Genomic DNA, 23795 nt, shown 5'->3' with positions numbered 1-23795 from the left:
ATTGAAGACATTTATATACTGCTTAATCATTTGCATTTCTAAGTAGTCTACATAAAAACAGATCATACACAAAACAACGGAACAGTAAATTCATAAAACCAAAAATCACCTTAAAGTGCAATATTTCCTAGCTGATTTTAATAATTCTACAACAGAGTCAGTGGCTAAGTTCCTCTTCTCTGCCCAAAGGAGTCGCAAGAGGATTCTTCTCTTTTAACTGCTATTTATGTTGTACTTTTATATTTCTGTATCTTAAGTATTCTGACTTTTTATTGACTATTTTATTTCAATGGGTCTGTGACTGTATATTAATTAAAAACAACAACTTCAAGTGCCTGCTGGAACAAGGAAGTCTTTGTAAAGGGCCTGAAGTTCAACGACGACGGTGCTTGTCTAATTTCATCTGGAGGGAGTTCCACAGGCTAGGCCCCACGACGCTGAAAGGATGGCTTCTAGTCATTACAAGCTACACATGTGAACCACGGGGATCCACCAGCAGAGACTCCCCCAAAGCTCTCAGGCCAGGATATAAGGGTTCTGGGGGTCCTTAAGCTATCCTGGACCCAAGTTGTTAAGAGCCTTGTGAATTAATACAAGAACCTTGGACCTGGCCTTGTAACACACGGGCAGCCAGTGCAAGCTTTAAAGCACCAGAGCTATGTGCTGCCGGTAGTCTGTTCCCAGCGGTAGTCTAGCTGCAGCATTTTGCACCAGCTGGAGCTTTTGAACCAGGCACAAGGGTAGCCCCACAAAGACCTCATTGCAATAATCAATTCTTGAGGTTACCAACGCACAAATAACTGCAGTCGGGCTATGCCTGTCCAAGAATAGCCATAGCTGGTTCACCAACTGTAGCTAGTAAGAGACATTCCTAGCCTCAAGTGACAAAGATGGATCCAGCAGCACCCCGAAACCACATACCTATTCTCTCAGAGGAAGAGTAATCCCATAAAGAACAGGCAAACAGCCAATTTCCTGGACACTGGAAGCAGCCACAACGCCTCCATCTTCCCAGGGTTCAAGCTCAGTTTGCTAGCCCTCATCCATACTACAACTGCAATCAGACAACGTTCCAGACCATGCTCAGCCTTTCCTGACTCAGATGTTCTGGAGAAATAGAGCTGTGTATTATCAACATACTGATGCCCCAGAACTCCTAATGACTGCTCCCAATGGTTTCATCTAGATGTTAGACAACAATGGCAACAGTATCGTGCCCTGCGGTGCAGCAAAGCACAAAGATTGTGGGGTTCAGGCACAGTCTCCCAATGTTATTCTTGGGACACAGTCCTGCAGGTAGGAACATAAAACAGTGCCATCAATACCCATTCCACAGAGCCAGTCCAGGAGGATACCATGTTTAATGGTATCAAAAGCTACAGAAAGATCAAGAAGAAGAGTTGCATTCTCCCTGTCCCGCTCTTGAAACAGGTCATCCATCAGGGTGACCAAGGCTGGCTCGGTCCCCAAACCATACCTGAACCCAGGTTGAAACGGATCCTGATAGACCATATCCTCCAGGAACTCCTGCAACTGCTCTGCCACTACTCTCTCTGCCACCTTGCCCATAAAGGAGATATTTGCAACTGAGCAGTAGTTATTGTAAACTGCAGGGTCCAGAGCATCATTGCAAGAGTCCTGTCCATATCATCAGGGTACGTAAACTGAAATCAATCCCATAATATATGGAAAGAAGTTGCACTGGACACCTTGACTGGACTTGCAAGAACTGCTGCTGCGTCTCAGGCACTACGAAGCTGAGTGACTTTATCCTCAAAGTGCCATGCAAACTGCTCACAGCATGCTGCCGAGTGCTCCAGAGAACCATCCACCATAGCCTCCAGACCACCCAAAATAACTACTGGATGGCACATTGCAATGCTGGCAGAAAAGTCATTCTTCTCTGCCTTCACCACCACTTGGTAGGCAGAACTGTGTGACCTAATAAGAGTTTGGTCAGCTTTGGAGAGTTTTCCACTATTGGCACTCCAGTCATCTCCCAACCTGTTTCATTGCCTGCAGTTCCTCAGTAAACCAAGGTGCAGTGTGGGCCGTCCTCCTCTCTCCATCCCACAATAATACCAGGGCCTCAACAGGATCAGCAGCAATATCCACTGGGAAATCCCCCAAAGCATTCAGGACTCTGCCAGGTTCCATTCATCTCCAGGGACTTTCCAAAAGCAGACACTCTAAAAAGAGCCTCAGAAGAAGATCTTAAACTTCAGGCAGGTTGACATGGTTGGTGGTGGTCTGGAGTACCTAGACTCCCAAACCAAGTAAGACTTTAAAGGTCAAAGTCAGCACTTTGAATTGACAGCCAGGGTAATTCTCTCAAAATTGGTGAGTTGTTCCTAACGAGCCACTAAATATTGCACCAACCTGCAGTTTCTGGGCTGTCTTCAAGGACAGCCACACATACAACGCATTATAGCATTTTAAACAGGAATTTGCCAGAGCATGGATCAAAATTACCACACTATGCTTGGCCAGGAAAGTTCACAGCTGGTATTTATAATCAAGCTAGGCTGATAAAATGTGCCATCCAGGATTCCTGAGCCTCAGGCACCAAAGCCGGATCATGGGATACTCCCATTGCATGAACTTCCTATTTGAGAGGAAGTACTATCCCATCCAGGACAGACTGAATCCCCTCTCCCCAGACTGGGAAACATCCACCCAGGACTTTCATCTTATTGGGGCTGAGTTTCAGTTTATCGGTCCTCTTCCAGCCCATTACCAAGTTCAGATGATTCAGCTCTTCTGCCATCGTACCTGATTTAGGTGACAGGAAGAAATAGAGTCGCTGGATGATCACCTAACAGCTTCATATACAAGTTGAGTAGCATGGAGGGCAAGATGGAACCCTGTGGGAATGGCATCACAAAGGTGCCATGGGTTTGAACAGAACTTCCCCAAAGCTACCCTCTGGTACTGGCCACACAAAAAGGGGTGGAACCACCACAATCCTGTGCTCCCAGGGCCCAAGTCACAGCAGTTTCGGGAAGCTGCCAAGAGATCCAGGAGAATCAGCAGGTTTGCACTTTCCCATCTCTCTCTCTCAGCGTAAGTCACTCATCAGGGTGACCAAGGCAAGTTTCATGCTGAACTGGCTCTGAGGCCTGACTGAAATAAGTCCACAAAATCAGGGTAATCCAAACGTTCTTGGGAACTGCATTGCCTAAACTTATTTGAGTACAATGGCCCCCCTCTAGTTGCTTTTCATTGGTTGGCAGAAACATTTTTATTCCAGCAGGCTTTTGCTTGCTAAGGTCGTTTTTACCTGTGATATCTGCCATTGTTGCTTTTAAATGGATTTTAATGTTGCATATTTTATCTGATGTGTATTTGAATTTTAATATATTTTATTGTGCAGTGATTTTAAATTGTTGTAAGCAGTCTTGAGCAGCATATGGGCACCAGAAGAGCAGGATAGAAAATATTATATAAATAAATAAAATAAAAGTGACTAGTCAATAGCTATTGCAGTCCTCAGAATTCCCTCTTGCAAGAAGGCATTAATCACTCCCTGGATCATGCCAATCACCCTCTTCCTAGATGTCACCAGCCAAAATAGGCCGGTGGTCAGCTGCATCCCTCCAAAAACTGTGTCTACATCATTAGGCTGCATTAGCTGAAAACATCACAGACAACTGAACCAGATGGTGCTTTGAACCCATCCACCGACTGAACTGAACTGTTGCAATTGCAGTATCTAAGCTAAAGCAGGCATGAGGGATTTTATCTTCAAAGTATTTAGCTTCAGAGGATTCCTATACTGCAGCAGTTTAGATTATGATTTATTTATTTCGGTCACAGACCAGCACATATACAATGCAGCAAACCAAAACAATATAATACATATAAAAGTATAAAAACTCTCAGACCCCTATAGAACCTGATAATATATTAAAATAATCTTATTTTATCAACATTCTATAGCAGTTAAGGTTGCACAAAAACTAGGCACTTGAGCTGTAACTTGGGGATTCTGATCTGACTAAAGAGACAATAAATAACATTTGTCTGATCTTCCAGGGATCTTCTGTAAAATTGGGGTAATAAATTGGATGTCATGATAAAAGGAGAATAAATAAAACATGTTCAACTGTTTCCACTCCTCATCCCCCTTACAAGGGCATAATCACTCAATAGAGAACCCTCCTGAATCTTCCCCTCCATGAGCGCAGATGGCACGACATTCAATCTAGCTCATGTAAATGCTTTTATGAATTTGGGGACAGTCAAGTCTGCCCAGTAATTTGGGGGCACATATGCCCTCTCATTGCCCCTGAAATCAGGGTAAATTGTGGCCATACTTAAAATGATTTTGTATTGAATGTATTCCAAATTCACTGTTAAATAATAGCTTTAGCTTCGGTATATCCAAGAACTAAAAGACTACCAAGAGTGAATCCGAGATTCTGTAATTTCTTGCACAATGTCCTTATCCATTTTGTCAGAAAAACATTGTTTAGAGTCAGTGAGGCCAATCCCACAGGAAAGAAAATTATCTTTAATCAAAAATTTATCTTCTGAATCCACGTGCGGGCCTCTACAGAAGTCAACTTTGCCTGCAGGCACAATATTTTATTGGGCACATATCTTGGAGCTCCAAATACGGCTCTCAGAGATATGGTTTGTATAACATTGAAAGGAACATAATTGCCATAAGCAAAAATTTTGGAGGGCTGCTTCCAATCCACAATGCTTATGAATGCGAACCACTCTCCACTCCTTGAGCAAGGTGCAAAGTTGCTTCTAAAGGGCTTTCAAGCAGCCCAGCGCTGTGCTTTGATATCCCAACAATTGGGGCTTTTTAAATAAACAGCTTAGAGGTTTTTCACAATCACGCAGTATGTAAATTTTTATTTATTTATTTATTTATTTATTACATTACAAAAACACTAAAAGCACTAAATTTTGTTAAATAAGATAAATGCAAATAAAAGTGCAGCATCACCTGATGTCATTACGATGTCAAGTGATTGACAGGTGGGTGGGGCAAGTTTGGCCCACCAAGGGATGGGGAGATAATGATCTGGCATGCGCATAGGCCAAAAAAAGGTTCCCCACCCCCCTAATATACTAGATCCTGTAGGCTAGAGCAGAGTATGCTGCCAAGCACTCAAAAAGCTCCACTGGATGGCACTTTGAGAAGGTAGTTTGTACTTACCGTAAACGGTGTTTCTTCATGGATGTCAAGTACCTACGTGGAGACCTCTGTCATCCATGAATGTGATTGTGGTGGTGAAGTTCTGCTTTTCCACAACAATCACTGCCACCATGTAGGCCTAACAATGGCTCTCAACTTATGTTCTGCCACTTGCTTCCCAGCCATCTCCCAACCTGTTTTGTTGCTCCAAGTTTATAATACATGTTTTCCCACATCTACAACTGAGGGGCAGGCAGGAGTTCCAGGAAGGGGGGCAATTTGGAGCAGGGAAATGGCAGGGCAACCCCTGCTCCTTCTTTGATCCCGGTGGCCACTCTGGAAGCAGCTTTTCCAGTTAAAAACAGCACAGATGGTGTAATGTTGCCCACACTTCTATGTGTAACCTTCGACTGACCCTCAGCAAGCATGAACAAGTAAACTCCTTTCATTTACACCGGGGATCATTACCTGCATCTTCAGGCCATCCAGTCCCAGCCTGCAAGGAGATAAAAAGCACTCAGTGTGGTGAACATGATCTTGCACTTAGCCTGAGTTTCATGTAGCTTCGGGTGAACAAATGGACAAGAGGTCTGCATGTAGTTATCTTCATTGCCAGCACTGACGAGCTCCTTATCCCAAGCCACATAAACGTGGACTTAAATGAGTGTCACTTCTAGCTGCTTAAGGAGGGTCTCCATGTGGCTGGAGGATTGAGTTTGGATATAGGAAACTCAGGTTCCAATCCCTGAGTTCTGGCTCTTCAGTTCACAGGTTAGCCTTGGGAAAGCCACTGTGTCTTGCCCTGAAAAAATGAAAATGGACTGCCTTCAAGTTGATTCCAACTTATGGCGACCCTATGAATAGGGTTTTCAGGGTAAGCAGTATTCAGAGGGGTTTCCCATTGCCTTCCTCTGAGGCTGAGAGGCAGTGACTGGCCCAAGGTCACCCACTGAGCGTCACGGCTGCGTGGGGATTCAGACCCTGGTCTCCCAGGTCGCAGTACAACACTCTAACCACGACACCACACTGGCTGTCCTCTTGCCCTGACTATTTATTGTTGTTTATTTATTATTTGATTTATATCCCGCCCTTCCTCCTAGCAGGTTGTTGTTCCAAGCTCTGCTCTGATTTCCTTGGAGGAAGGGCACGGTTCAAGTGTAAGAATGAATGAACAAATGAATGGACCTTAAAAGTCCCTCTCCTTATGAACTCAGTAGGCTGTTCAAACGGCAAATTCACTCCAACAACAACAACGCTAGGCTAAAAGGATGTACGAGTTTGGGGGGGAAAAAGCCTTACCAGAGATAGTCAGGGATTCTGGAAACGTGTTCTTGGAATGCAAGAGACTTGTCTCCCTCCACATACCAGCGCACAAGCATGTTAATTGTTTTAGATATCTAAATGGGCAGAGAAAGGCAGACAGTTATTTCCCCTAAAAAAGCAATCAGCCCGTGATGTTTGTGCTTCTTCACAAACTCAGATCCTACATCAATTATCAGTATGCAGTCAAAAAGAAGGCTCACCGACAGTAGCCCTCTCCTGCCATTTTGCAGCCATGTAAATACTCAAAGGGTTGTAGTAAGGACAAGCAGGCTAGCTCCGCACCTCCATCGCCATGTCAAACCACCAAGCATGCTTCTTCCAACTGCCCCTTCTCAACCCTAACCCTAATGTTTCCTTAACCCTAATGCAGAATGCCTGAAGTGGAAAAGTGAGCCAGTGGATTCAGGGGCCATCTCTGGGCAGTTCATGCTTCTTCAATTGAAGTATTTCATTATTTCCCTACCCCAGCCCAAGCTTTATCACTTAAGAGACTGACAGCCTAGTTTACATGAAACGTAGGAAGCTTCCTTATGTCAGACCAGCCTGCTTGTCCATTTCGCCTGGTATGGTCTGCTCTGACCAGCAGCAGCTCTCCAAGATCTGAAGCAGACGGTCCTTCTGAGCTCTGCCACTTGAGTTCCTTTTCAACTGGGAAGTGTCAGGACCTGCGACCTTCTGCTTGTGATTTATGTGCTCTACAAAAAGGACTTTTCGTTCTTTTCTACTGAACTCAATGGAAGAGACATTCCAAGTGTGTGCAGGATTGCAGCCAAAGCTTCTCAGGGCCTGAGAGATATCACTGATCAGCAGAAGCAGCTCAGTTATCGTATACCTTTCACTGCAGAACAGTAGGCATGCGGCTTCTGTGCAGGTGTGGCAGGGATGTGTGGAGAGTTTTGGCAGGGATGCACATGGGCCTGGTGAAGGATGTAGGGAAACCTGCCTAGCCAGCCAGATAAGCCGTATCAACTCTAGGGATCAATGGGGTCACATGTCGCAGCCAGATCACCCTCACATCTACTTGGGCTCATCAGTTACTGTACCACCAGGAACACAGACCATGCTGAAACAAGCATGGCAGAATCTGCAGATCAAGCTTCTTTCCAGAACTATTTAGGTCTAAGTACAACTTAAAGTGACCTACAGGGCCAACGCTGATGCACTTAGTGAATCGGTCATCGGCTTTAATGTGCTCATATAGGTGCTCCATGACTCGCTGTCTCAGAATTGTGCTGTGGAATCTTTCGTAGATGTTGACTAGGGCTGGAATGGGAGCACAGAGACATAAAGAGGATTCACGTTATCTGCGGAACAGCAATATGAGTGCGTAATAAGAATACAGGCAGGCACTAAGCCACAGACAGTTAGCAAAGCCTAGACTTAGGTTTCCACCATGGTTCAGTCAAAGCCACCATCACAAACAATCCCTGCATGCATGAGAAGCATGTTCACTCTTTTTCTGTCCCAGCACAAACCACACTCATAGGTGATTTACGCAGCATCAGCAGTAATGTTACCGTGTTGCTGGGATCAGCATCCAGCAGATACCCATGCAAGGGTTCAGGGACAAGAACACAGGGACTAGGGTGTTGAAAAAAAATATTCTATGCAACCTGAATAGACATACTCTTTAGCTAATACATACACCATGGGACATATAAGGTGGTGCCCATAAAGATTGCTTCTATCTAGCATTAGATGGAATCTCTGAATGGTAACAAAATAGTTTCTCATGAAATCAGCAGGTGATACAAAGGTAAGTGGAGTTGTAAAAGCAAAGGACAAGGAAATTATACAGAGCATGTACAGGACTCTTCCCATTATCCCTGCAGCAGTGAGCAGCCACCTCTGGTAAGATCCAGCCAAGACAGTAAGATTAAAAATGAAATGAAAGGCTGAAAAATACCCCGTAGAACACTTCACAGCCCACCCAGAAAGAGAGGCAGAAGGGCTTTGTATGTGTTTGTGAGCATGTCTGGTGAAGACTAGTAGCTCTGTCACTGCCCAGGCCTTCTCCCGTCACATGCCTATTCATTACACTCAGAGATTTTATACGTGCCAGTAGATGTGCACTTGCACAGCATTTAAGCTAAACGACGCCCAAGACATGTTGCCTCCCCACAATTGCAAAACCATCCACTACAGAATCTTATATCTCACTATATATCCACTACATACAGAAACAGCATCAAGGATAAAAGGCACATAACCTAACATTTCTCCAGGACAGGCAGTTGTTCACTAAACACATCTACTTGTTTGTAAATAAACTCCACTAACATGGTGGGACTTACTTCCAAGTAAACATGGATAGCATTCTTTTAATTCTTCCATGAATCCATGGCAGGAGCATTGTACATCTCAGACTTGACCAGGAGCATTGACTCAACTAGTAAACAGGACAAGATGTCCAGCAAGGGCAAAACACGTAAAGACTCTACCTTCCAGGAACAGAGGTACTGACCATGGACAACTGTGAGCAGCCAGCTGTGTGGTGTGTAGACATCATCTGCAGCTACATTGTTTCTCTGTGCTGGCCAGTCAATACTGGAATAGTCTTGTATGTACAATTCCTAAGAAGAAAGTGGTATGTGGTTTCTTGTGACCTAACAGCAGAGTTAGCAACAGAAACTAAAGTTGGTAACAGGCTGCACAGGCTTATTATTCTCAGTCTAGAATCCTGGTACAAGACTGGGTTAATGGTATTCTTGTACTATAAACTATCAAAGTGAATCTTAAATTAGGTATACGTTATGCATTCCACGCTGCCACTCCATCAGACACTTTTGGACAAATTATCTTGGCTTCTGTATGGCTCTAAAGAGATATAAAGTACTACAGAAGTCAAGATAATTTGTAATCCCTGCTTTCATTGGTGCTGGAGTAGAACACTTGATATAAACATTACTATTGTGGCTCAAGAGGAGTCATGCACAAGCACTTTTCTAAATTATTTCACAGTGAAACAGAGAAACTCAAATTCTGTGCACAGAATGATCTAAATTTGCTTATCTAAACATTGCATTTTTTCACAATATTTGTGGGAGGGGCTGATGGTTTTAGATTTTTGGTTTGTTCTTCACAAACAGCAGTATGGCAGCACAATTGCAGGTAAGCAGGGAAAGGAATATGATTAGGGGGAAATGACTGGTGTTTTCTGACTGCACTAATTTTTCACACAATGAAGGACACAGTCTTTAAAGCAAACCCTAAGATCACATACAAACTATTGCACTGCATGCCAAACCCCCAATTTAGCACCCACGGAATTGCAGAAGGCTAACAAAAAGGTTGAGAGAAGAGGACAGAGAAGAAGAAAAAAGACCTCTTGGAACTACCTCTCGGAGGCTCAGGACAAGTTCATCTTCTTCTGCAGTAAGACGTGTGGCATAGCAGTAGGCCATTGGCAAATAAACCTGACGGCAGTGACACCAAAGAGTGGAAGGGTGGCCTGGCATCCAGGGAGGGAACAACCTATCAAAAATAAAAAAGAAAGCCTATGATAAAGGATTGGCTGAACACAGGCACTGTGACATAAGACTGGCAGAACTCTAGAAATAGTACTCGTAGTAGTATGTATCTGTGGTCCTTGTGATGTTCCTGCTTATACTGTAAATGTAAGTGCTGGTTATATAGAAGATATATGGTAAGTGGAGTGAAAGAGGAGGGGGAGTACATGAGCAGTAAAATGCTGAATGATTGGCTGAGCATTTGAATGGCTGGGAGTATAAATGGAAGAATGACAGTTGAATCTGGGTGGAGGTTTGGTGGTTGTTGTTGTTGGAGGTTTGGTGGTGAATTGGGGTGGTGGCTGTGAGGTGGTGTTTGGAGGTTGCTGTTGTTGTTGAGAGTGAGTCGGAGTTCTGAGGCTATTAGTAAGAAGTCAAGTACATAACAGAATATAGATGAAACCATACGCTTGTGAAACATTCCTTAAGTAATCTTGTTATTTCTAATTCTTAATAAATATTTATTGGTTTACTAAAAGCCTGATTCTTCAGCTGGGATACACAATCCAGGGGGGACGGCAGAGTAACCAAGGCTGAACAGTAATTGTATCAAATGGTGGCAGTGGCAGAGGAAAAGATATTGTATCCAGTACCACAGAGAAACCCAGGGCTGTAAGCTTCAGTGAAAGAGGCTGCAGGGGGGGTTGGGAATTACCTATACCCATAGACACAAGGTATCGAGATAGCCTGGCAGAGACTAAGGCACAGTCTAAAGGTTATAAGAGATACAGAGTATTGGGTAGTAAGGCCTAGCAGGGGGATCTTCTGAGATCTGTGCTAGTGCGGTGAAAGGTAAAAATAAACCTGACAATCCTGTCTGCTGGTAGCCACAAGTGAGAGCGTCACAGGTGGTGCCAGGGAAGGACGTCACAGTCCTAAGAAGTTTTCAGCATATAACCCATCCAGGTGGCCATTCTCTGTGCCTCCTGAAACTTTGGTCTTTTTTCTGCTCTTCAGCAGGATGTGCCAGAAACTGAACCTGGGAGTTAACATACATGATTAGGATTGCACTGTAATATACTAAAATTATGCATACCACATCTCAGGGAAAAGTGTGTTCAGTCCTTCCCAGCTGTAGACATTCAGGACAGCCAACCAAAATTTACCCCAGGAAGGGATTCCCACAGCACCTCCTGAAGAGACAAATATAGAACTCTCATGCAGATACCGAGAGAACCCGAGATCACTGCATGTAGCACATGGAGGGGGGAATATAGTGGCCTGAAGGGGTGTATCAGTTCAGAGTGTAGGTGTGGGATCACATTTTTAAAAAATGTTACCAGTAGACTACGCATACACCCACATATACATATAAATAATTGGTTAAACCCCTGAAATTTGTCTTCCTGGAACTAGAGGCAAGAGGCCTCTGAAAAGAAGGAGGAAAGCATGCTGTCCTGCAAAGTAACCTCGGAGAGACTAAATAAAAGGCTGGAGAATGGGATTTCTGCCATACAAGAAGACAATTCCCAGAGAAAGCATTGCCAGTTGTTCAACTAAACAGGCCAGGGCTGTGCTGAAAATAAAACAAAAGTCAATATTCTGTGCTAAAGAATAACTGAAATATCTCAATCTGCATAACTAATGCAAATTAAGCAACCTATTTTGTATAGTTTATAATTCTGGATATTTTTAGTTATGTGGAAAGGGAAAGAGCTGTGTAGGACACTGAAGCCCCAACTCTCTTTGGCTTCTTGGGAAACTTATTCAGCCACTCTTCCGCCTTCTGAGATTTCAGCAGACTCGTTGCTATACTTCCACACTTAACTTTGCAGGCATAAGGGCTAGAAATTTGCTTTTTTAAAAAAGCTGAGATTCTTGGGATCTATTTTTGGGGACCAATACCACTTTCAACATTTGCACATAACCACAGAATATCTGCACCCCTGCATATGCCACAGCAGAACCTGGAAGGTTTCTTAACTGACAATCTGGGCAAGTGCTGCATAAGGTTCTGACTTACTATGCAGCCAAACGTGGTGCATCAATAGGTGTAGATCAGTGGTTTCCAACCTGAGGGCCGCGAACAGTAAAGTATTTTTAAAGTGAGGGCACTCAAGGCGGTCAATATTAAATTGTATATTAAATTCAAGAGAGATTCCAACTTTACTGAAAGGAAACACATTATTGGACAGAAGAACTGGGAGCCCACTGTTCAGGGTTTGGTCTCCATACAATGCAAGTCCACTGGTTTAATGACCCTCCCTTTATTCAACAGAAGGTGTTCCTCACACAGAGGACACTGTTGAGTACGCAACTGACAGTAAGGGAGGCTGTGGTGGCCATACACTTCCAAATGCAGTTAAGTTCCCATCATGCATTGGGACCACTGTTAGTCTTTCTCTCTCCAGATTTCCATAAGGACTTTATCACACAACAGCTGCAGGACCTTGAAGCATGCAAGGTTTGGTTCAATTAATGTTTCAGCAGCCAGAAGAACCAGGACCAAGCTGGGAAATCCAAAGTGTACAGTAGATGCTGACATGACTGGAGTCACTGCACTCACCACTCACCACTTCAGTGTGGGACTTGTACCTGCCTTCCCCACCAGCTATGAATGAGGAGAGGCTCCTTTCCACAGGATACCAATACTTGATAGAAAAACAAAGCCACCTTCACTTTCAGTCTCCAACTGATTAGTTACCTTTGCTATGGAGGCTGTTTCGGGCCTGCAACAGGTCCGGGTCATCGGGACTGACCCCAAGGATTCGCATGGCTGTGTAGTTGAGAGCAGTAGAAAATACCTTAGATGTGTCCTCAACATGCCTACCGGACAACAAAGGAAAGTATTAGGAATACCCACAGTGTACTCTTGCAACAAAAGTCCATTTTTCCTTATTGACTTCAGGCTGATCAAGCATTATTGCAATTGGCTAACTGAGCAGCGTAAAGGACTGTGAAGTAATTTCCAAGCAGCTGAGCTGCAATCAAAACCAGGACAGGAGCATTACAATGGAATTGCTTGCAAAGCCTACATTTCAGAGCTTTATTCTAAATGCAGAATATGGAAATGTTATGTGGTACTTCAGTTCTCAGGACTGTATATGTTGAACTGGTGTTTGTTTACACACTAGACTGGTTTGGATGTAATACTAAACCATAGTTTGACATCACAAGAAGGAGCCTAGGATCCTCCCTGGTTTGCATGCTCTTGACACAAACTGTGGCTAAACTGTGGAAAATATGCATAAGTTTTTCCCGCTCCTGTGGTACCTGGGCTCTGCAAATGCCACACTAGCTGATCTGTAGCCGTCTCGCAATTCCTGCCTGTTTTTTTTGAGAGCCATTTTATTATTTTGTTATTTCACTGTCTGTGTGGTAGTGCGAGGATCTTAAACAGAAAAAAAGTTTTTAAACCTTGTCACCCCATGTTTAACCTTTGGCTGGAGGGAGTAACTCTCAGGGGAGCAAATGGTTATCCACCATTTTGCAGCCAATGGCAAGCAGTGAAGAAGGCAAATCCACTTTTTAACTCTTTTTCTCAGATCCTTATCTGCCCACCCCCTCGTGAACCAAGTTTGACAGGTGGGTGGTTTCTAAAACACCGGCTTTTAAATTTTACTCACAGGCCCCATCCTCCATCTGGGAGCTGAACTGAACGCAAATACCGCACCATCTCCTTCTTGCTCTCTTCTGGCAGTGGGATCTTGGCAATATAGCATGTGATTAGCAGCCCTGTGTTTAAAAGATCAGTATATGAAGCAATCAGCCCTCCACAGAAGCAAGGGTGTTAATTCTTTCGGTCAGCAAAAATAACAAGCTTGGAGCATAATGTTTAAGAGGAAGAGAGGCACTTATGCTACAATCAGAGGCATTTTCTGAATTATAGTAGTTAGGCTCTGAACATGAGAAAACCTATGCACTGAATCAACCATTGGGCATAATTCAATGCTGCTAAACACCCTGTCTTTCGTGTTGGCCATCTCTGATGACCCAAGCACGTGTGTGAGAGAACGAAGATTGTGTGCGTAGGTGTGTGCATTAGGGAAGCGCCGTCGCTCAGTGGTAGAGAATTTGCCTTCCACATGGAAGGTCCCAGAATCAATCCCTGCATGGAATCCTGAAGTGCCACTGCCAGTCAGTGCAGACTATACTGTGCTAGATGGACTAATGGTATAAGGCAGCTTCCTATTTTCCTGTTCTATGTTCCCGGCTGCCACCACCGCAACCCGCTCATTTGTCTGGAGAGCCAAGCAAAGGAGCAAGCAATCAGGCAGCGGGGAGGAGAAGCCAGGCCCACCCCCCTCACCCGCTCGGTCTCCCTCTTGGTGGTGATGGGGATTTGCCTAGCGCAATATCTTTACTTTATGATTTGTTACACAACACCTTGATGAACGTTGCTTGTCCAGTTTGGGAAAACTCAGTGAACTGACACACAGTAACTGTACCTGGCATTAAAAAGAGAGGCCCTGCATAGTCCCCAGCCCAATGGCCATCTTCTGCTTGTAGGCCTGAATAAAACTTCATCCCATTCATCGCTGCCTCCTGTGCTGTGCGGGCCTTCAGCAAGTCAGGGAAGAATTTACTCTGCCAAATACAAATTAAAAAGAATAGGGAAGGAGGCACAGGTAACTCTAACAGGAATTTAGGCTCGTGACCAACAGGGAAAGAGAATGAATGAATACCTCCAGGGAGTAATTTCTTGGTCTCCTGCCTCGTTCAAGCAGTACTCCTAGAGGAAAGGGAGAGGGCAAGGGAGGAGCAAATGAACAAGAAAAGAAGGGCAATATCTGGGAGGAGAATGGCCTAGCCAAACTGACATACCGAAGATGAAAAAAAGTCTCTGGCATATATCAGGAAGGACCTTGGGGTGTCCTCTCAGCAAGTGCCCATGCCTCCTGAAGGGTGGCATACCAACTTGACACTCTGGGAATTTGATGACTGAGTATTGATCTTTGGAACCAAAATGCAGGATAGTTCCAACTAGGGCCAACCAATTTTCCAGCGGGGAGCATAAGGGAGGCTGAAGGAACAGCCAAACGTTGTGGGCAAGGGAAAGAGGGGGCAATAATGCAGCGTATGGGACAATTCAGGGCTTTTTCAAAGTATTTTTTTCCAGCAGAAGTAAGGCGGCTAGGAAAAAACTTTCCCAATCACATGAGAATTAAAAGCAAAATCCCAGGATCAGGTATTTTAGTAGTGCTACATTTCTTAGAGCAAAGAGGTGGTCAGCTGTCAATCCCAGTGGTGTTGGCATTGGGGAAAATACCATCTTTGAAGATGGCTCTGCAACATTTAGGGAAAGAAACTGCAGCCTCAGATGAGTTGAGATTCCCTGGAAACTGATTAGGAATCCCTCAATGCAAAATTCATAAAAGACAAACTCTCCTGAAAGACACACTCTCCCACCATTACTGCTCTTTCCCTTCAACATGCAGGTGCCAGGGAGCATTGGGGATGCATTAGGGCCAGTGGTGTGCTGGAGCCGGCTCGTACCGGCTCACGAGAGCCGAATGCTAAATTTTTGGGAATTTTGCGAGCTGGTTGTTAAACACAGTCATTATTAAAAGTGAAGCACTGCACAAGAACAGGAGAGCGGGAAACGGAGTGAAGGCAACAACAAGCGGGCCAGAGAAAGAAGTGACCGGAAGGGAACAGAGCCTCCACAATTTGGTAAACTCTGGAAGAAGAAAAGTCCATTCCCCCTCCCCTTTGTTGCTAGGAAGAGAAGAAAAAAAGTTAGAAGCGATGGCATGTAAGAGCCACCACCCAGGGAGGAAGTAGAAAGGGGAAGAGCTGCTTTCTCCTTTTCATTGGGTTTCCCGAACTTGCCTGGGAGGGACTTGGTTCCTCTTCCCTCCTCCCCCCCCCCCCCGGGCCTGAAGGAACTGGGTTTGAACAACAGGGGAAATCCACGCCCAGGCAGAAGACGCTAAAGTTGGTTATTCAGTTCCTTATTGGCCCCTGAATCTGGGAAGCCCATTGGCTTGTTTGAGACTTCAGAGAGGTTACAGTCTGCCCAATCCTGTCCCCATTTACTTGGGCATCAGTCTCATCGTGTACAGTAGGGCTTTGCTACCTACCTACATACATACATACAGTATACGTAATTGTATTCAGAGGCTGTAATCCTAAAGACACTTCCTAGGGAGCCACATCTAAAAAAATTGCACTGCAAACTGACTTTCTTCACGCGCATCCAAATGAGACTTCATATATAGGACAGCCAAGGAGAAAAGGCCTTTTGTATCCTGTTATTGTTTCACTCTCTTCCTCACCATTACTTATTTCTCGCCTGATGCATTTTTACTCATTGTTATATCCAAGGAAGATGCTGAATCCCTGTTCAGTACTTTGGCTGGCTGGCTGGCTGACAGGATTCCTCCCCCTTAGCAGATGACATGTGGACTTTCAACAGGTTAAATGTTAACCGTTAAAGCTTACACATACACAAAAACACAGTGATGGAGAAACTTACACGGTTGAATTTCTACTTGTCCTATATGAGCATCCTGTTGGAAGTGGGGGATGGGTCATACCAATGGTGACTAACAATAGCAGATGGTTGGGAGTGGATTCCTTGTCTATCTAAGCAAGGCTGCAGTCCTATATACCTGGGATATCCAGCAGGCTCCTTTTGAGTAGACATGCATAGACTTGTATAGTAGATGTTGAAGTGTGTAACTTGATGCAGAATGACCACACTAAAGGTCGCCAACTTTTTTCTGTGCCTTTAAAATCTGAGTTAACAGGTAAAGATTCAGCAGGGGGAGCTTCCTCCCATTAATGCACCTTCATGCCAGGAACGCTTCAAAGCTGGATTTCCACATGGCATTAAACGACTGAAAGAGTAACAGCTCTACCAGAATCAACACTGACTACCCAGGCTTTAATTACCATTCAGAAACTTACTACCCAAGTATATTCATCACTGAAATCATGCAGTTCTAGTTCTGTATCATATACATAGGAAGATATTTATTATATTCATAGCACATCACTCTGTGCATAGTACGTTAAGGAACAATGTGCATAGGTTGTGCCTACAGTACATCCTGTACTCCCTTGTCAGTATAAATTAAACTTGTTGATTTGCCTTAATAAGCATTTGAGTGTGCCTGATCATGCAAACAAGCACTGAAATGCTGGTGGCTTTCTTAGTTTCAAATGGAATGAACTTCAGTGGAGTTGCTTGTGACATGCACTTTATATAATTGTAGTAGTTGTTATACATAAAAAGTGTCAGCATGGAAAGTGCTTTGCAGCCTAATCTTAAGTATAACATACTCGGAAGCCAGTCCTACTAAGCACAATGGGACTTATTCTCAAGAAAGTCTGCATAGGTTTTTGGGTTGAGGTCTTTACAACAATTTCTATAACAATACTACCACTGATTAGGGCCTTTTTTCTGTCACACAGGGCAGCGCTGAAGCTCCATGGGTTTTGCCAGTAACCCACATGAACAGAGCATGTCTTCAAATCTTCTGTAATGCATAGGAGTTCCTCAGCAGACAAGTCCGTGTGTCCTGAGACAAAAGGAAGTTTGAAAACACTTCCTAAAGTATGCAATCAAAAGAACCAACCAGTACTAAAGCAACTGGGATGTGCTCTTGCATGGATGCATCCCACTTTCAGAACTTCATAAGTTACGAAGAATATTGGTCACCTACCGTGTCCAGCCCTAGAGAGTGAGCTTCCAACATAGTTTGTTCCCGATCACCACCCTCACCATCTGCCAGATATTGCCACCGCTGCCGACCCTCTTCATTACTCAAGCGCCAGAGGGTTAAGTTTGAAGCAGGTTCTGTTTTATATGGGCCACCTCGTCTTCTCCGCAAACATCTAAAAAGAGTGACAAGGAAGACATAGATAAACCTCAGAGACAGTACTAATCTTAGTATATTTCAGACTAAAAATAACAGAGCACTAAGGGGGGGGTGACGCCCTTCCCTGGCTCTCCCTGTCAGGTTCCTACCTGCGTGTGGCTACTGCCTGTCACTAGGCACCACCAGGGACTCCACCAGTCTGGACTGTCCTTTATTTTATTTTTTCTCTCCCCACTCTAGCACAGATCTCAACAGATCCCCCTGCTAGGCAACCACCAGTCACGTCCTAATACTAGTATTCCCAGAGACTCTGAATACTGGTATTGTTATTCTCTTCACCGCTGCCACCATTTGTTATATTTCAGACTAAAAATAACAGAGCACTAAGGGGGGTGTTCCAAAAAGTGTCCCCAAACTACTTAATCTTCAAACTAAACTGTTGCAGAACACTTCCTATGTGGATACTGCTGTGGACTTCAGGTGGCTGGGCTTTTTAATCTTCTATGACTATAAAGTCTGAAAATTCTATTCATCTTACAAACAAGATGGTTTGCCCTGTAAGTATGAAATTTGGCTTGGAAAAGAACCTGGGGAGAGGTATCATTTGTACTAAAAGAATTTTTAAAACCAATAAAGGGCTGAGTTATAGCAGTTTAAAAACTATTGTTGTGAGGCGTAGGAGTGTCCCTTCTCCTTTTGCCACTTCAAATAGCAGGTGTCTTCCTTTACTGATTTGTTGAAAATCCTTTGCATATGCCCAAAGTTATGAGGCACCAAAATTATGAGGTATGTGTTTGGTTTAAGAGAAGGGTTAAGGTGTTTATAAATTCCTTCATGAACCAGAAAATCTGGAAATTGTAATTAGGGTTCCATATCGTTCTTGCTTGCACCATGAATTCCATACATCCACACTTCCCTTGGTCTTGCATCTTCAGCTGTCCTGAGCGCAGGGGTAGGGAACCTCCAGCCTCCAGACCAATCAGGGCCCCTTAAGAAGTCCAATTTGGCCTGTGAAGGTATTTTCCCCCACACTGCGTCCACCTACTGATATCACTAGTGGCATCAGGCCACATTTGGAATACTGTGTACAGTTCTGGTCGCCTCATCTCAAAAAGGATATTATAGAGTTGGAAAAGGTTCAGAAGAGGGCAACCAGAATGATCAAGGGGATGGAGCGACTCCCTTACGAGGAAAGGTTGCAGCATTTGGGGCTTTTTAGTTTAGAGAAAAGGCGGGTCAGAGGAGACATGATAGAAGTGTATAAAATTATGCAGGGCATTGAGAAAGTGGATAGAGAAAAGTTCTTCTCCCTCTCTCATAATACTAGAACTCGTGGACATTCAAAGAAGCTGAATGTTGGAAGATTCAGGACAGACAAAAGGAAGTACTTCTTTACTCAGCGCATAGTTAAACTATGGAATTTGCTCCCACAAGATGCAGTCATGGCCACCAGCTTGGATGGCTTTAAAAGAAGATTAGACAAATTCATGGAGGACAGGGCTATCAATGGCTACTAGCCATGATGGCTGTGCTCTGCCACCCTAGTCAGAGGCAGCATGCTTCTGAAAACCAGTTGCCGGAAGCCTCAGGAGGGGAGAGTGTTCTTGCACTCGGGTCCTGCTTGCGGGCTTCCCCCAGGCACCTGGTTGGCCACTGTGAGAACAGGATGCTGGACTAGATGGGCCACTGGCCTGATCCAGCAGGCTCTTCTTATGTTCTTATGTTCTTATGTAGGTGGGCGGGAGGACAGGGTTTAATGCTGCCTTGGCTGTGCAGTCCTGTTCCCAGCAGGGAACAAGATCTCACAGCCAAGGCAGCAGGATTTAATCCCCACTCACCAGCTGTGTTTTTGCAAAGTGGTCCATTATTACATCCACATTTTGAGATTTCAGCAAAGATTTTCTGTAGGAAGTACAGTTGCAGTTATTGCATCCCTGTTTTGTCCTAGGACTGTGCATATTTTACTGTGCAAAAATTCAAAGTATAATGAGGAATAAAAAAAATGAACAGATGCATAATGGGTGAAGTTTCCCATGTCACTGAATCTTCTTGTGGGGAAAAGGTGGATCTATTGAAATTGTACCTGTCATGCAGGTGTTCAAATTGCATGGTTAGAAAAATGATGCTAACTCTAAAAGTGGCTATGGTGTGTTTTGCCAGAGAGATTTCTTATTTATATAATCAGAGGTGTTTTAGAAATATTGTTTGCACTTATTTAGCAGAAATTTATGGTGTTTTCTATACACACACCCCTATTAATTGTTTTGGGTCACTCTCACCTGCCTTTTTTTAAAGTTTAATTCTGCTCTAACTACCTTACAGAAGCACCATGTTGTACCAGCTATATCCATCCAAATTAAGAATAAAATAGGTTTCATCTCCTGAATTATTTTATGTGGATGGAATACTGAAAAATGACACACACGCACAAACCTGCAAGTGGAAAAAGTACAGTCCGGAATAAAGGGCTGTCCTGATAAGGACTTAATTAATGCTCAGTCTCAGAACTTGGTTTCCGTATCAGGATTTGGCCCCAGCAAATATGAGGCATTATCAGAGGTGTTTTGAGCATCTACAAAGTTAATTTCTCTCACTGATACTAATTACACGTCATATTGCAAGGACTGCTAGGGAGAAAATCGTTTTCAGAGCAGAAGGGTTTCAGCCTTGGTACTTTAAAGAAAAAAATTAAGTACAGACTGCAAGCAACTATAATTCTCCTTAGGCAATAGCTAAACAGTTCGTAATGAGAGAGTTTAAGGGCACGGGGTGTGCGGAAATGTATGTATATGAACCTACGTGGAATAGCCATTCCCTAAATACAGCTACCCTAATATGTTCAAATTTATTTTGTTATACAATTAAGTTTTCATAAAAAGTAAAAATAAGCAGCAAAGGCTTGTCAAACTGTCCCAATATCTTTGCATTCACTGACCAGAACAGAAAGTGAGTAACCGGGAAGAATATTGCGTCCGCTCTGTTCCTTATAAATAACGAAAGAAAATCGGATTACAGATTTAGTAAAAACAATTAAAGGTGAAAAATCAGGCAAGCTGAAGTCCCTGCGAGAGGACAGATAATACTCACGTCCCATTCATCTTGTTCCTCAAGCCAGGTATCCACAACACACACTTTGAAATCGCACCGGCATATGAAAAGATGAATTAAAGAGCGATGTTGTCGGCAGGAGCCACCCATTATACATCGCGCTTGACCCTGTAGCATGCTGGGATATGAAGTCCTTACTGGAAGCAGCTGCCAGAGTATTCCGTTTTGGTAAACTACGACTCCCGAAGTGCACGGCGTAACATGCGATCTAGACTGATATGAGCCCATCTTGGCCTCGACCAATTAGAAGAGCCCTCAAAGGAGATTGTGGGCGGGGCATTGCTTGTAGTGTTTATTTAGTTATTTATTAGATTTCTATCCCGCCCCATAGCCGAAGCTCTCGAGGCGGTTCACAACAAATGTGTTAAGCGGACAAACGTTGAGAATAATCCATACTGGGTTAGTTGAGTGATTATTACCCAAATAACGAGGGGGAAATCCAGTGGGGAAAATTCCATGCAAGGGAATTGTGAAGAATAATTAAAAGAAGAAGGCTTTTTGTTTCCATTAAAAACACAAAAAGCCAAAACCCACAGAGGAGCAATACTATTACTAGGACGAACTAAAACGTCTGAAGCCGTGAAACAAGAACTCGGTCCTTTAGCCAGGGGCGTAACTACCGCGGTGCGGCGGGTGCGGGCCGCACCGGGCGTCACCACGAGCCGCCCCCCGCCCTAGGCACCGCGGCCGGGAAGCGGCGGGCGCGGCCAAGGAAGAGAGAGAGAGGAGCGAGCGCGGCAACTGCCCTCTTGACTCAGCACCCGCCCTGCCGCCTCGCAGGCTGGCAGAATGGTGCAATCTCTCTGCCGCTCCGCAGTTCCAGCAGCCTGAGGCCGGGCATGCCGCAAAGCAACCCAGAAAATCCCTCCTGGCTTTAGGCTGTTAGGGACAGCCCCGAGCAAGCAGCCGGCCAGCTCGGGTAAGTCATGATCCTCCAAGGCTGCGCTTGCCTAGTCTCACTTTCCCTGGTGGGGAACCCCGTTGAGCTCTGCGGGGGCTTACACTTAGTGGAGGGGTGCGTAGCAGCCCTACTCAGAGTAGAGGCATTGAAATAAATGGTTTGAAAAGAGCACAGGGCGGCAAGCGTGTCAGCAATAAAGCACTGGGTTGTGTTTTATTTAGCCAATTCACTTCTACTCAAAGTAGGGCCATTGAACTGAATGGATCAAGTCATCATGCCCCGTATTTTCAACGGGTCTACTGCTCAGGCTACAAACCTAGGTACACTTACATGGGAGCAGTGCTGGAAATTTTGGAGGGGAAGTGCCATAATGGAATCTCAAAGCCCCCCCCCCCATTTTAGCCAAATTCTTCTTCCAAACAAAATTCTAAACATGCTTTTAGTTGTTTCAATTGTTTTAAATGTTTTATTTTGTTTTTAATTGTATTGGGTGGTATTCAGTGCTAGTCTTTACTCAGTGCAGACCCATTGAACTTAATGGACATGACTAAGGCTGCAATCCAGTACACACTTCTTGTTGTTGTTATGTGCCTTCAAGTCGATTACGACTCATGGCGACCCTATGAATCAGTGACCTCCAAGAGCATCTGTCATGAACCACCCTGTTCAGATCTTGTAAGTTCAGGTCTGTGGCTTCCTTGATGGAATCAATCCATCTCTTGTTTGGCCTTCCTCTTTTTCTACTCCCTTCTGTTTTTCCCAGCATTATTGTCTTTTCTAGAGAATCCTGTCTTCTCATTATGCGTCCAAAGTATGATAACCTCAGTTTCATCATTTTAGCTTGTAGTGACAGTTCTGGTTTAATTTGTTCTAACACCCAATTATTGGTCTTTTTCGCAGTCCATGGTATGCGCAAAGCTCTCCTCCAGCACCACATTTCAAATGAATTGACTTTTCTCTTATCCACACTTACATAGGAGAAAGTCGCATTGAACCTAATGGAGCTTACTTCTGAGTAGACATATATTGGATTGCACTGTAACTTAGGTCCATTAATTAAAGTGGGCCTCCTCTGAGCAGGACCCATAGAAGGCTGCCTTATGTCATCTGGTCCATCTAGCTCAGGATTGTCTACACTGACTGGCAGCAGCTCTCCATGGTTTCAGACCAGAGTCCTTCCCAGCCCTACCGGTTACATGAGGTTCAGGTTGCATTATCAGTGTCCAGGAAAGCTCTAAACCTTTCTAAAGTCTTCCTAGGAAGGGAGCAATTAAGCCTGGCTCTTTCACCTCTATAAAAATTACACAACAGTAAAAGTTCCTAAATCTGCACTACTGCAGGGTGTGTGTGTGGAACCATGATTCTCATATGGAATGCCATTAACTCCCAAAATAACTGAGGGGACGACACTAAAGTTCCACTGGAGGCTGATTCATTAATTAGGGCAAGTAGGGCACCACACCACTAAGCTAAGTCTGCCCTCAGCCGACCCCCATCTGCCAGTCTGGCCTGCCTACCTCCTTACTTACAACCAGTCTAGGGGCGGCTCTGCTTGCCATATTCCTTCCGCTCCCTAATCTCAGTGGTGAATTTTCACTTTAACCACATGAAACTATGTATAAATGTAAATACATTTAGGCTGTGCATATGATATTGTAATTTAAAGGTGTGATTTTAATTTTGCTAGTTGTTTATGTCACTACTATTGCCATTACATTCAGTGATATATGGGAATTACGATTTACGAGTAACATTAGTACAAAAAAACATTACTAAGGATTCTGTATGGTCTGGTACGGGAGGAGGTCCAGGGGGGTGACACCATGAGTTACCGCACTGGGTGACACCAACCCTAGTGACGCCACTGCCTTTAGCCTGGGGGTTAAATAAAGCGCGGATTGGATAGGAAAGGGTAGAGGATGATGGGGAAGCCCAAAAGTGTGCTCCAGTAGGGAAAATTTAGAACCAATACGTGGCAAATAGAGGCAACAGGCTTTTGCGTTCTTCCGACTTTTTCACCATCATAACTAAACTTC

The 23795-nt window shown here is 44.2% G+C and overlaps 1 protein-coding gene and 1 long non-coding RNA gene across 5 annotated transcripts in view; one reads left to right on the top strand and one right to left on the bottom strand.

Moving 5' to 3' along the window:
* The window catches only part of LSS (lanosterol synthase), a 34679-nt gene extending 13719 nt beyond the window's left edge, over nt 1–20960 (bottom strand). The window contains exons 1-11 of one of the 2 annotated variants that reach the window (XM_061607632.1): nt 20838–20960; nt 17595–17766; nt 14373–14511; nt 13551–13659; nt 12629–12750; nt 11021–11117; nt 9814–9949; nt 8940–9048; nt 7620–7738; nt 6452–6549; nt 5621–5648 (exon numbers count right to left, since the gene is read on the bottom strand). In XM_061607632.1, the coding sequence (XP_061463616.1) occupies nt 5621–5648; nt 6452–6549; nt 7620–7738; nt 8940–9048; nt 9814–9949; nt 11021–11117; nt 12629–12750; nt 13551–13659; nt 14373–14511; nt 17595–17766; nt 20838–20848 (1140 nt within the window). In that variant the 5' untranslated portion in view covers nt 20849–20960. The remainder of the gene's footprint in view (nt 1–5620; nt 5649–6451; nt 6550–7619; nt 7739–8939; nt 9049–9813; nt 9950–11020; nt 11118–12628; nt 12751–13550; nt 13660–14372; nt 14512–17594; nt 17767–20837) is intronic. The other variant, XM_061607631.1, reaches the window with a different exon arrangement.
* Nucleotides 20961–21135: 175 nt separating this feature from the next.
* LOC133376150 (uncharacterized) overlaps nt 21136–23795 on the top strand; it is a 28379-nt gene continuing 25719 nt past the window's right edge. For all 3 annotated transcript variants that reach the window (XR_009760405.1, XR_009760407.1, XR_009760408.1), the window contains exon 1: nt 21136–21777. This is a non-coding gene — a long non-coding RNA (uncharacterized LOC133376150). The remainder of the gene's footprint in view (nt 21778–23795) is intronic.

This window comes from Rhineura floridana, chromosome 2, assembly GCF_030035675.1.
Source record: "Rhineura floridana isolate rRhiFlo1 chromosome 2, rRhiFlo1.hap2, whole genome shotgun sequence".
Lineage (NCBI taxonomy): Eukaryota > Metazoa > Chordata > Lepidosauria > Squamata > Rhineuridae > Rhineura > Rhineura floridana.
Note: the sequence above shows the minus strand (reverse complement) of the source record. Positions and strands in the feature narration are given on the sequence as shown.